The sequence below is a fragment of the Pezoporus occidentalis genome, unplaced genomic scaffold (assembly GCF_034315485.1).
Source record: "Pezoporus occidentalis ecotype Australia unplaced genomic scaffold, CSIRO_AGI_Poc_V1 ctg63, whole genome shotgun sequence".
Classification (NCBI taxonomy): Eukaryota; Metazoa; Chordata; class Aves; order Psittaciformes; family Psittacidae; genus Pezoporus; species Pezoporus occidentalis.
Window position 1 is genome coordinate 7940532 of NW_026915977.1, and position 14104 is coordinate 7954635.

The following is a 14104-nucleotide window of genomic DNA, read 5'->3' on the forward strand; positions in this document are numbered from 1 at the left end:
TCCCAGCATGGCTTAGTACATCTCTGCTAGCATCATGCCATGCTGTGCCACACACACACAGCTGCAAGGCTCTACCCCAGCACTGATGGAACCACAATGGAGAGTGATGTACAGGTATCATCAGTTTTCATAGCTTTTGTAACACTACACAGTGCAGAAATGGCACGGGGAGCGAGTCTGTCTGGGGGTGGATTTCATTGTGCTTGTCTGGATTGCAGCGAGAGCAGAGCTGCTATTTTTGAGTTTACTTGAACTTGAAGCATTAAGACAGACTAAAATCTCATGCCCCCAGCAATCACAGTGCAAGTACTCTCTCTTCTCCTTGAATCTGTTCTGCACCCCAGCCTGTGCTCTAGAAGTAACCTCGGACTCCCAGTTTTGAAACAGAAAAGGAAGAACCCCTCAAATGCAGCAGAGGTCAGATGTGGTGACACCAATTACCCTCATCGCAGAGAGACACTTCAGGGAGCCACGAAGTTCAGTTTAAAAGAACCCATCAAATCCAGATTTCATTTTAACCTTACATAAGCTCCCTTTTGCCTGAAAAAAAAAAATGGCCTAAAAGAACACAGAGACATTGACTCCTTAATTTTACTTCTCAAGCTTCTGGGCTTGCAATTGAGCCTGAGAACAAGATAAAGATGCAAAGCCCAAACAGCAGAGAAATCCAAGACAATTCCCTTCCTTCCACTGCTCCCTCCAGGAACTCTTACAGGAACTCCAGTGCTTCTGCTCTCATTTCTGACATTAAATTGCAGAGATCTGCACATCAACACATGCCTGGCCAAAGCGTTAAGTGAAGAATCACTGCTAGAATTTCCCTTACCAACCCCAGTGTTGTCCTGGACAAATACAGCTGCAGACACAAAGAGAAAGCTCTCTGCTGTGAAAAGCAGACAGTGTATTTCAGCTTTGCCACAACACAGGAATGTCCTTTGAAATGCACTGCATCCCATTTCCTATGCAGTTAAAAAGGAAACCTAACAGACTGTTTTCACCTGCTTAGGCCTGCAGAGGTCCAGCCATCAGCAGTGAGATGCTGGGCAGAATGGAAACAGCGTGATCCATGATGCATGTACTGAACAGCAATGTCAGGAACCACACGGGGAAGAAAGCAGAACAGAAGTTGCTCTTTCTGGATCTGCTTTGTGCCTTTCCTGACTGACCTTGCAGAAGGGATGGGCTTAGTGAGCAGCTCCTACACCAGAACTCTCCCCTCTCCTCCGACCAGGTTATAATCAGCTCTGCTTATAGGCATGGTCACATCAGGCCCTGCCCCAGCACACCAGGAAAAGCACAAAGGCTTCTGAATGTGGAAGCCCTGATGCTTTGCACTCCTTGGGACTTGTGATTCAACTTGTTACTGCTGCTCTGTCAGCCTGAGCTTATGCTGAGGGAAATACGGAATTATCCATCACCTATTTATTAGGAAAGCTGAGCCCAGGCACAGTCCCACGACTTGCTGTGAGTCACGACATGCTGTGGCAGATGGGAGCAGAAGCTACGGCCCTGCTTCATGCAATTGGCTGAGGCTGGTTAAGAAATCCTTACAGCCCTCCTCATTCTCCTTCTGTTGGCTTTGGCTTCCCTGGGTTTATCCTTGTCAAGATACTGAGTAAAGAAACAACCATCTTATTAAGAAGCTGACCCATGGGTCTCATGTTCTTCACACAAATTAACCTAGAGAATTAGATATACTTCATACAAATAATGTTCTCCTCCTCTCTCTGCCTCCCCAAAACAGGAGGGGGAACAGCCTATTGAATCTGGCATTCTTTTAATGAAGAAAACGATGCAAGGCAACCTAATGAAGTAGGAATTCCAGCTGGATATCACTCACTGTATGAACAGCACTTAAAATGCTCATTTTTATCAGCAATAATATCAGCATTAAAAAAAGGAAAAAGAAGTTTATGGCTTTTTTTCCTGCCTCCAAATGAGGCAAATGAATGCCAGCAGCTTTCATTTCCTATTCCACCCGGCCCAGCGGGATGGCATGCAGTGAGGCTGCGGTCCCCTCTGATGCCACGCTCCAGCCTGCAGGAGCAGCCAGCGCTGCCTCTCGCCCACTGCTTGTGACAATGTGCCACTGCCACAAGCCAAAGGGCCGCTCGCTGTGCGGGATCACACGCACAGACCTGCCTGCTGGGGACATGGGAAGAACCTGGTGCTGCGCTGGCTTCCTCCAGAAGCACAACTGCACGTTCACCACCAACAGGACAGAGAGCTAAGGCAGCCAAACCACAGCATTCCAAGGGTTCCGAGAGCTTCAGCAACCTGAAAACAACTACAGCAGCGCTGTGGTGTAATACACTGCACACCCAACATTATCTTGGGTTAAATCCTACAGCATGGCAGAGCTGGGGAGACACAAGTTGGAGTCCCTCTACATATGAATGCAGCTCTTGAGGTTCAGTGGAAGCTCACCAGAGCTCCAGACCAGCAGCTGGGCTTCATTTCTCACCCACACCCTCCCAACTAGGCCACACTGGAGACTTCAGAGCCTGAAAGCAGCTCCCAGACACACTGCTCCTGCCATTCTCCAGCAACACTCATCTCTCTTTCTCTTTCCCTGCCCATCTTACATAATAGGCAACTTTATTTATTTTTTCATGAGATGTCTTTTCATAACAATAGAAACTATTGGAGACTGAGATAACTTGATGAATTTCTCCTATTATCTAAGAGCTTAGTCACTCGGGGAATTAGTCATGTTCAAAATAACAGCCAAGCTCAAAGAGATTCAGAGCAGCCATTCTGGAGCAGGAGCAGTTAATGTCATAAATACATTAAGATGTCAGCTTGAAGCGTTTCAGAGATTTTTCAAGAAGTGTTTAAAAAAAGAAAACCCCTTTCAGTAGCTACAAGGAATCAGGTTCCTCACAGTGAAACCAGCACTGTGCAAACCTGCTGGGCTCAGACACCGAGACCCTGCACGCAAGAGGGACAGATGGACTTGGTGACCACGCAGCATGTGTGGTTTCCCAGTGCGTGCATCCTGCTCTGTGCTCTGTGAAATACTGCCTCACATTCCCATGGCACCCTCCAAGCAATGCTCTCAAAGGGTTTTCCAGACATCCCTGATGTATCATCAAGACGCATCTCGGGAGACAGGGAAGTTACCAGCATGTCTGTTATCCAGCATGTAGGAACTGGGGCTCAGAGCCATGGTTTGTGCATGGGGCTTGAGCCAGGCCTCCTCCAAATCCCTCTGGGATTGACACAAGGGCAATCCTCAGCACGTATCAGGTATTTACCGAGATACTTTTATTACCATAACATCAACTCTTTCTTAACCTGGACACTTACTGTGTATTCTTACAGCAGCACTAGTAGGAGACTGTAATTGGAAGATAAAAGAAGCCCCAAACTGGGAGTGAAACGGAGAACAGAACACAAACCATGCGGGTGAGAAGAATCCCACTCAGAAACGCATTTGGCAGGACTGGCTTGAGGCTTCGGGAGCTCCACAGCATCACAGCACACACAGAACACTCCAGTGCATGCAGAGCTCCTTCAACCCAAGTATCAGCCTCAGTGACAACACATCCTGAGATGAACAGGAACAAACTTGCAATAAGGACTCTCCTATGGGAAGAGGTGCTCCTGGCTGAGGCTGCAGAGATGATGCCCAAAGAGCATCCTCTGCGTGCAGGTCACTGCAGTGTGAGCAGAGAGCTCTCTGCTCCCTTTGATCTCTGCGGGAGTCCAGGGTGCTGTGAGCCTTTTCAAGTCCCATTTTTCCCTAATGCCTGGATACTGCAAGATCCCTTTTCCATCCCATCCTGGCTTCTCTCCATCAGCTGCATTTGGTTATCCACACTTTCAAACATGAAAATGGGACCCAAACTGCTTCCTTCCACTTGTTTTTTCCCAAATTCACATGGAGCTTTTTGGGATTCTGAAGTACAAATAGTCTCTGTATTTTAAATATCCCATGACGTGCAGACTGACAAGTGGAGAAGAATCAGTAAGGAAAAATGCAAGGAGGTTTCTGGCTGCTGCTGAACATCTCCACTTGCAGTAGCTGGCCCTTTACTCACTGAATTCCTTTTCAGTATATTTTAAGCTGTGGTAACTTACAATAGCTGACTTTTTGTTTGTGACAGAAATGTAAAATATCAGCAACAGATTGGTTTTAAATATTTGAACAACATGCACTGTCAAAATATGGCTATATGTGCCTGGAAAAAAATAAACTAAAAGGCTGGGGCTCTATGTCTATTGAAGCCAATGGCTGCGCTCACTTTACCTTTCACAGGCACAGCATTAAGACCAGAAGCAGACCCCATGTGAGAAATACCAAGGAAGATGTACACTTGTCTCTCCTGTACCACAGGCCAAAGGCTTGGGGAAAAACTATGCCCTTGTCAGAAAAAAAAGCACTCCAGAAAAGGCTGTATTTAAGCATGATTTGAACCAACTCATTTAATTATCGTGCTGGATCAATACTTTCTGCGAGGAACGCCTAACAAAATAATCATCGTGCTCCCAATGCCCGTCAGATGTGTAGATTTATCCTCATCACGACCAATGACAATTAGTTTCATCTTTCTAGGTTAGAAACAGATATTAGAGGAGTTTAGCAACTTAGTACCAATGAAGCATGGAAAATACCCTCCTGGGATGCCAGCGTAATTGGCAAAGATTAATTGTTTAAGAAACAGAAAGCAACATATGCAAAGGAGCAAAAAAAGAAGCCCCGACAGCTTAATATTATGGAATAATAGTAGGTTTAAGGGGCTGGTTTAGAAATAAAGAGCCATCTGCCAGGAAAACAAAAGGTACTATCACTCGTAAAGCATAAGTGACATGCTTCTTAGAGATGATTAACTCTGAAAGGGAGCAGGTCTGATCCTTTAACCCAGCCCAGTACTGAGAACAACAGAAAACAGCACTTTGAATAAACCAGTGCTATGCAGAATTTGGGAACAATCAGTCTAAAATCCAGGTTTAGACCAAAGTGCCCGAGTAGAACAATGTCCAAGGGTGCTCTAAAATGCATTTATATTCCTGATCTCTACTTGATACACAGAAAAGAGTATCAGAATGAAAAAAGACAGCTGAAAATCCACAGTAGAGGCTCAGTGCTTGTGAAAACTGGCCCAGATGAAAGGCAAAGGTCCCTCACTGCATGGCAGCAGCTTAATGTGTGTGAACAGATCCGACCCCCCACTTGGGAGTAAACTGAGCCATTTTGTATTCCCATAGCACATTCCAGCCAGTAGACTAAGATGGTAATATTCACACTGACTTGCTGAAATGCAGCTACTTCTGGTGTGGAGTAACTCATTTGTATAGCAGCGTACACCAATATGATCCAACATTTTAAGTACTATGAATTAAAGCAACTTACCAATGGGAACAGGAGACAAAATGTGCACTAGATGGAACAGAGCTCTCTGCGCTGGCATTTGGCCAGGCCAGCTGGACCAGGCTGCCTTGTCTTGCAAAGAGAGAGCAGGATTTGCAGGGACCAGGCGTGGCCAGGACCTTGGCTTGGCAGCACATCCAGCAGGAGCTCTGCACGCCCATCGGATCCCTGGACCGCAGCCTCCATCCCCAGGGAACTAGGCTCCTCTCTCACAAGTGACTGCAAAGATCTCTGCTGCATTTAAGTTATTTGGCTCGGTTTTACTTTGTTTTGTCATTGTTTTTTCCCTTATTTCCAGATGATCCCGAGATACACCAAGCATCCTCAACTTCTGCTCTATAAAATACAGAAGCCACTACCCTCTCTTTTATTTTTCCCTTATTAGAAGGAGCAATACTGGGAAATTCCTGGGTAGAACCTGCTTCAAAAATCAATCATTGCAGGTCCCCCCCCCCCCCCCCCCAGATGTTCTGAATTACGGGCTATTCAGCAACCACTACAAATTCTCTTTAAAAAGAGGCGAAGATTAGGCTAATCGGAACAAAATAACAAAATCTCCCTTATTGCCAGCAGCAAGAAAGGAAGCTGGAAAGATAAGAGGGTGAGAAAGTGTCAAGTCTTGTGCTATGTCAGTTAGAAAAGCAGTTTGCTCTGCACCACATCCCTCCCCTGCCACCGGAGCTCAGCAGTCACCCAGGAGGAAAGGAAAAAGGATGAAAGAGCCACTTTCCATCCCCACTTTTCTGTCAGTACAGACATCTCTGACAATGTAAATGGGCGAACGGGTGAGAGGCGATTTGTGGTGCTTAGGCACTGGCGGAGAGGGGAGAAGTGCTGGTGTGTGGGGCGGGGGGAAGGAAAGCCTGGATGCTCAGCGGGTGGGAGGAGGCAGAAACCCCCCCAGACTCTTGTTGGGTGCAGACAAGCCTTAAACAGGACCCTACACACATTCACCATGTGCTGCAAGCTGCTGCCTGCACCCCCACATTTGCTTCCAAGCACTAGCTTCAGTCCTTCCGAGGCATAAACCGCAAAGTTCCTGCTTGTGGAAGTGTGGAAAAGGGGATGAGGGCAGGAGTGAGCTGCGCAGGGCGCCACAGAGCTGGCAGCTGGGCATCAGCAGAGAGCGGGCAGCGATTGCTTCTCCAAAGCATCCCTGCTGCCAGCAACATCTGCCGCGTGCCCCAAAGGAGCCCGAACACGGGGCTGAGCCAGGTGACACTGATGCCGCCCGGCACCGGAGGCAGGACCAGCCCGCAGGGATGCCCGGAGGCTCCCGCTGGGATGGAATGAGCCCAGGGAAGGGTAAAACTAAAACCCCCGCAAAACCCGGCACGGAGAGGGGAAAGCAGAGGGAAATGCCATTGCAAAGCAGAGCTGAGCAAGGAGGGACAGTGGGGAGGAGGATCTCAAGAACAACCTCATCTCTTCACAGGGAAGTTTCTGATGGAGAATGAGGGACCCTTGCTGCGATGGGGGAACTTCCCGCTGCTCCCCCAGGCAGACACAGCCCCTCGGGGCTGTGCTCCAGGCACCGCTGCAAACTGGCAGCGTTTTCCTTTATTAAGCAGAGCTGTCACTGTTTCAACTGCTCTCCTGAAGCCTCCACACTTCAGAGGAGTGTTTTACAGTCTGATGCAAGCAAAGGCAGCGACGCTCCGGCTCCCCCCGCACCGCAACTCATCATCCTCAGAAGGGGCAGATCTGACAGGTCCCAGCGGCGGCCGCCCGCCCGCAGCCCCGCTCTGCTGCTCCTCTCCCTGCCTTCCTTGTCCCCAGCTCTCACCCCACACATCCCACACGCAAGCACCTGGAAAACCCTTTTTTCCCCCCCCCCCCCCCCCCCCAAACCCACGGGTTCACCCTCTGGAGCCCCCTTGCCCAGCGCCTGCCAGCGCCGCTCCCCCCTCCCACGCCCCAGCCATGCACACCCTCCTTCCTTTCCTTTAAAATCCCTCTTTTGCTCAGCAGTTTGGGAATGCCGAGTCCATAAAATGGCTACAGAGTGATCAATGGTTTCAAGGACAGGGAGTAAAGGAGGAGTCAGGAGATAGGACGGAGGCTTATTTCCCTGGCAAAGTACTGCAATAAGAGGAAAAGAAAAAGACATAGCTACCTGAACTCACCATTCCTGATCCATCCCTTAGCCACTGCATCTTGCTTCTGAGGATGTCCTTATTATCAGAGAGGGGAAGGGAAAAAAAATCCCTACTGCCTGGTGAGGGCTGGCAGGAAAAAAAAAGAAGCCCCCCACCCCCACCCGAGCCTGGAGCGTTCAGGCAGACATCCCTCAGCCCGGCAATCCCGTGCTGTCAGCAGCACGTTAGTAGCAGCCTCCTCACTACCTGGATTGTAGTTACTTATTTCAGTCACAGACCCAGGGCTTTGTGGGGAGGGGGATGTCCTGTTCCTTCCCCTTCCCGTGCTTCCAAACTCTGCAGGAGGGAAGGGAAGGAAAGGGGGGACCTAGAGGAACTTGGGGAGGGTCCTGCAGGGACCTAGCACACCCCTGCCCGTGGTAGGTCACCCTCATCCCCAGTGCTACAGGACTCCCCAAGGTGCAGAGCCAGCACCTGCCTCCATGCTCCTCCAGGGGCAGAGGATTTTGCTGAATCTGGAAGGGCAGTAAGTGCTCTCAGCTCTCCACATGCAGGGTAAAGTCCCTTTCCCACTGAAACTAAAACCCCAGCCCGGCAAAGTGCTGCACCAGCGCAGGGCTATCCCCCCCTAGCAGTCGCGCTCCACTCCACACAGCTTTAATCCCCTGCCCACTCCCCTTGCCTTTTGCTGACTTTCTGGTCAGAGCAAGGAAACAACAGCCCCCTGCACAGTTAGGAAAGACAAGACAGTCATTAAGCGTTCATCATCCATACGGCCACCCACCACGCCGGGGTACAGGAGATGAGTCTGTCTGGCGCTGGTTAGAAGAGGCGGTGATAGCATATGGGATGTGCACAGCCAACTGGAAACAGGACTGAATCCTCCCAGTTCCTCCAGCTGGGACACGTGTGTCGACATGGTTCTCCCCATCTTACAGGGGAGACATGGAGACAGAAAGGAGTTGGCCAAAGTCACTCCAAGAGGCTGTTGCACTGCCGCCGCAGTCCTCTACCATCCTGCTGGAGCCAACTGCCCGCAGGAAGGGGCGGCCCATGGCAAGGACTGACACACACCTGAACACAGCCAAAACACCCCACCAGCATCTCCTCTCTGGCAGCTGATGCAGCGAGCTTGAGAGGCAGGAGAGCACAGGTACAAAACGTGGAGATGTGGGAAATGGCTGACATCCTGCTCTGGGTAGAGAAGCCGCAGCCAGGACACACTTATGCTGGATTATCCTGTATAAGGATCCAGTTTTACTGCAAAACCCGCAGAGAAGCTACAGTCTCCTCTAACACATTTGCAGAGGATTTAGGGTTGTGTTTGAATGGGGTTTTCTCCATGCACTCCTGCCTCAAGGGCAGGAATGCATTTGAATCTCCTGCTCCGACCTCCAGAGGAGGCAACATTTTCCCTGCAGCTGGAGATCGTGAGTCAGGAAGCACTGTGCAGCTCCTCGTGACTGCCGCTTTCTGCTGGTCCTGCACGGAGCAAGCAGAGCCCGTGTGTCTTCACTTATCTATAGAAACAGGACAGACAAAGGGATGGGATGCTACCCAGCATCTCTGCACTGCTGGGGCCCCATGTAGCCTGCTCTAGTTAAATCAAGCCATATCCCGTCACCTTTTAGATCAGCACTGACAGCCATCATTATTCCCTGAGATGTCAACAGAAGAAAGAGTCAGGAGCCAAACCCTTCTAGACATCCAACTCTGGAATTCTGCCCAGGTTTCCTCTGTTAAGTGACAGAAACCCCAGGTAACTTACTCACATCCAAAGGAGGACTCTCGTCTGAAAATCCCACCTCTGAAAACCATTCTGGAATGATATCAGCCTGGGTCTGCTCCTGCCTTCCTCCCCAGGTGGGCCCAGCCTCCCACTGCACATGACACATCTCTGCAGCCCTGGTTTTCACAGGGCTCACGGGTACATCATCTGTTTGGATGTCAGTCAGATCCACTACAACTTCACCAGCTCATTCAAAAGCTGTAGGGGTTGAGGAGAGCTGGGACAGAAGAACTGACAGACAGACACACGTCCCTAATGCATGGGGCATTGTGTCCTTCAGAAAGTTGGCCTGTAAATAAAAGCAATGATCAGGTTATCTGTAACTGAAGGGTAAATGTATTTTTCTAAAGGAAATACTAAGTGAAAGACGTGTTACTCTCAAGCACACACACTAATAGTATAACAAAGACTGTTACACACAAGATCATCTTTAAAATACACACTGCATCATTCCAGTAACTCCACTAACATCAAAGTTACACTCTTCAACCTCGCAATGCAATGCAAATGGAGGGAGCAGTTGTCTGGCACATCCCACGCCACTGCTCTAATTGTGAAGCAAATCTGGAGGAGGAGGAGGACAGTTTTTGTTGAGGCTTGTTACACACCAACAGAAGTTACTCTGATTTCTCTCCTCCTGCTGTCAGCTCTGCTGAGGCCTGTCAATAAGGAGAATGTCCTCAGGCTCCACCTCCTGCCCCTTGTTTATGCTAAGCTGATTTGAGAAGTAAACCAAAGGTTGCCATGTTCATTCTTGCTCTCTGCAACGGTGACAAAAGGCAGCAAGGGCCAGAGATTAACCAAATCCCTTCATCAGCGTCAGTCTGCACTCAAATCCAACCTTGCCCAGCCCAGCAATTCTCTCTGGCACATACAGTCTCGGGAAGAACCCAGCTGTGTTTTCCCTACACTGAGTTTTCACTGCAGGCTCCTGCCCTGGGACTCAGCTGTGACTTCTGCTATGAATGATAGTGAATAGTTTAATATTGCTTGAAATAACTGGAGGCAATCCCTCTATTTCCATAAAGCTACTAAGGCAGGTAACAGAAGGTCCTTTTAGCTGTACCTTCCCCACCCCTCCACTGGCTACGTGCAGAGGGGATACCCCAGAGCTCGCAGCCCAAGGGGACCATCCTATGTGGCTGCAGACAAGGTCATGCCAGATGATGGGTACATCTTCCCTTTGGGGGGACACCACTTTGGGCTCTGTTAAACGCGTATGAGCAGAAGGACATTCACTATCACAGCGCACTGCTGAAAAGGCAGAAAGACATCTCCATCCTGTACCTCCTCCAGTATATTCGGAGTCATGTAAGGCATACACCTGAGACTTCAACATTCCCACTGATAATCCACTGTCTGATCCAATACCTGCAGACATCCCCCCTGCTCTCCCACAATTATTCACTACTATGCTGCATTATTGCAGGGTAATCCTTGGTGCAGATCCCTACTTCTGGGATCTTGCACTTGATGGCTCATTTTCTGGCAACCTGCAAGAGCAGCAAAGGAAGCATAGCAGCCTTATAGGGTTTTACCTGTCTCTAATCTTTTCTTGACTGTACTGTATTACCGTATCACCACTAAAATCTCCTTTAGATCTTCAAGGCCTTCTTTCTTTAATCCCACCATAAGAATACTGCTATAAACTGCTCTCTGGATGTGGAAACCTTTGGCACATTCAGAGATGTGGCACAGCAGGGGAGGGAGAGATGCTTCCCTTCCTCTCCTGCTGCTGCCTTCACAAGGGCATTTCCCTTCCTTTGCTTTTCACCCACTCTCTCTCCTCCCCAGCCACCATGCTGATTGCAGGCATTGGAGAACATCCCCCAGCAGACACTTCCCTATCCAAATTCCAGCCTCATTCAAGCAGAAGCCCAGCAGTGCTCTTTGGAGAGCCCCATCACACAATGGTTATTTCACTGCAGATGTTCTTCATCACGTATTAGAGAGCACAGATATGTTCTTGCAGCCATTATCTCTACTGAAGTGCAAAGAAAAGGCACCAAATCCTACAGGTTAATTAATGGGAAAGGAGGGGAATCTGTCTAACCTCTACTAAGAATTATGCAGCCTGGCTTTATAAACCAATCAGCCACGCTACACAGCTAGGAAATACGTACCTTCCTGCAGGAAAAAGCCTCAAACCCTATGGAATACTTGCATAATGGCCCAGTGCCTCTCAGATTAGCACAGCAATAATGCAGAGCTTCAGGCTCTTGCAAAGCAGTATTATTATTTATGGTACATTACAAGATAGTTTGTTTGTTCTTTAATAGGAGATGACATATTCAGAAGCTCCAGATAAAAGTGTCCTCCTGAACCAACTTTGACACTAAGATAGTTTCAGTCATAAATTATAGGACTTGAACAAGCGCATAAAAACCTTTGCTCTGATGTAAGCAGTGGGGATCTTGCTGCTGACCACAGATAGGGGATAAGATGATGATCTCCCTCTTGCAGATGCAAACCAGAGGCATTAAGGTCTTCTCTTCACTTGCCTAAGGTTACACATCCAAACAGCAACAGGGACAGAACAGGGAGGCCAAACTTGTGTGTCTGCTCCAAACCACCTCTCCAGTCCAAACCAGCTACATGCACATATACCCTAGCACAAACTAGAGTTAGTTGGAACTGGATGATCTTAAGGTCCTTTCCAACCCCAGCTATTCTATGATTCTCATTTAATTCTGTATATTTGGCATTATTCATTAGTCAGGGTATTACATTTAGCCAGTCAGAGCAAGCAGACACCAGCCTAGCTCCAGGCAGAGGTCTGCATCACGGGTAGCTTGCTCCTACGGCAAAGGAGGTAGAGGATGGGATGGCCATAGCCACGCTGCCCACAACTCTCCTCAGAAGGCTGCTCGGTTTGATTTCACTAACAGAATGACAGCTTTGATTTCTGAGGGGATGAAGACACACTGTAACTCTGATGCAAGCCCCAGTGTGTCTGCCTGTTTTAACAGCAGGTTGTTACGAGGTAAACTGTTGAGCTGACAGCAGAGGTCCCCCAGGCACCCAGACGTCCCCTTCCTTCGGTCCTGTAGCCTTGGTAAGGCAGCAAACACTAAGCCCTGTTGCACCTCCCTCCAGACCCACTCCCTGCCATGCTACCCCATGGTTTTCATCTTGTTTACTACTCCATCTTCATCACCACGAGGACGACTCATGCCTCAGCCCATTTGCTTTGCTAATCTCTTGCAACTTCTTCCACCAGTGGCATTTTCACCCTCCCACACCTGATTTCATTAAAACACTGTGGTCTGTTGCCAAGGAATACGCTCTGTTGCCAAGACCTCTGCTTAAGAGGCAAGAATTCATAACCTGCAGTCAAAGGCACCTCTTGGGTGGTGGGGAAAGCACCCCAGTTCAGATCCCAGTTCAGATCCCCAAGCCTGGTACAAGGCTCTGCAGCATCAGTCTCCATGTCCATCTGTCACTAGCACTGCCCTAGTTCTGCTTAGTCAGGGAAAATCCTATGGAGATTAAAAAAAGGCATAAACCTGAATTTGACAAAGAAAGGGCTTTACAAGCAGCACAATGCTCATATAGAAATTCATTTTGTTTGTGTACTTAGAGATCTGTAGCCAAAAAAAAGAGTATTTTTAAGAAAACTAGAGCTTAGTATTACTATTCATGAGACTATCTCCAGGGAAACAATAGATGCACTCAGGCATTCTAAGGTCAGCAGGGACTAGCAAAGACATATGCCCTGTAACTGTGCTCCTTCCTCTTGCCTGGAGGGATGTTCCCTTGCAGGACACAAGGGCCCATGGCATGGCCTTGTCTGATCTCCTACGGGCTCTTACAATCCTCCCCATACGCAACTTCAAACTCTCTCCCAAACCCCGTGGGGAACTCACTGGAGCTGGGTGCCTTCAGACCAGGCATCCCAACCTGGTCCTATATCCACAGACATGCACCAAACCCTGGAGCAGAAATGCTTTTCCTCCCTCTGAGGCATCTGCACCAGCATAACTCCCAGTGGTGAGACGGTCACAGTGTCACCCAGCCAGGGCAGAGCTCCCACTGAAGTCCAAAGGATTGTTGCTTGAACACATTTTACAGCTTGGCTTTCACTAAACAACACATGTGCAGAAGATGAGTAGACTGCTCTCCCAAGACCTCTCATCAGGCAGGTGAAGGCTTAACGAGCAGGTCACATTTAGGTTATGGCCACAGTTCATCATCAAAATGTCCTGAGTGATGCAGAGAAGTCTTTTATATCTGTTCACTGCTCTTCTAGCTCTATTATTTAATACAAATACCATGTCCTGTGGCTGTGGATGCTGAGCTTAAGCAACTCAGTTCACAGTTGTGTTTTCATGGCTTCAGTTAATCTGAGTTACAAGTACACAGTAAGAGACTCTCAGCCAAGCAAGGTGTGCAGAGAGGAGCACACACTGGAGTAGGGACAGCTCCTGGAGCAAGTGAACCTCAGCCCTACAAACACAGGGTGTCCAGTAACAGACACCCAGGACAACAAGGAGTGTTTTGACCTTCTCTAGAAGATGTCTGTTCAGTCCTCCCATGCATGTTTGTCTCTTGTGCCTGGGTCAGGTCACTCTCCAGGTTTTTAGTGCCCTCCTGCACATCTCCTTTGCTCTCCCATGCCTGCCATCAGCTGCAGCAGGCAGGGCACAGCTGGGTGATGAAGCAAGCAGGGAAAGGAGCAGCTGGGACAAGCTACAACCTCACCACAAGAGCTCCTTGTGCTACAGCAGCATCTGCAGCTCGGCTCAGCGTAAGGAAACCTCTTTGTTGAGTCCCTCTATTAACTGGGCCTATTGACTTTCAGAGTCAGGAAAGTTACCCAGAGAGAAGCTCTCCTTCAATACT

At 48.8% G+C, this 14104-nt stretch overlaps 1 protein-coding gene across 8 annotated transcripts in view; it reads right to left on the minus strand.

Moving 5' to 3' along the window:
- ARHGEF9 (Cdc42 guanine nucleotide exchange factor 9) overlaps positions 1-14104 on the minus strand; it is a 190149-nt gene that overhangs the window by 107971 nt on the left and 68074 nt on the right. Inside the window, exon 1 of one of the 8 annotated variants that reach the window (XM_062640084.1) lies at positions 8258-8486. The exons of 5 other annotated variants lie outside the window; for them this stretch is intronic. In XM_062640084.1, the coding sequence (XP_062496068.1) occupies positions 8258-8404 (147 nt within the window). In that variant the 5' untranslated portion in view covers positions 8405-8486. Of the gene's footprint in view, positions 1-7490; positions 7715-8257; positions 8487-14104 lie in introns of those variants that run through there. 2 more of the 8 variants (XM_062640085.1, XM_062640090.1) reach the window with 2 other exon arrangements.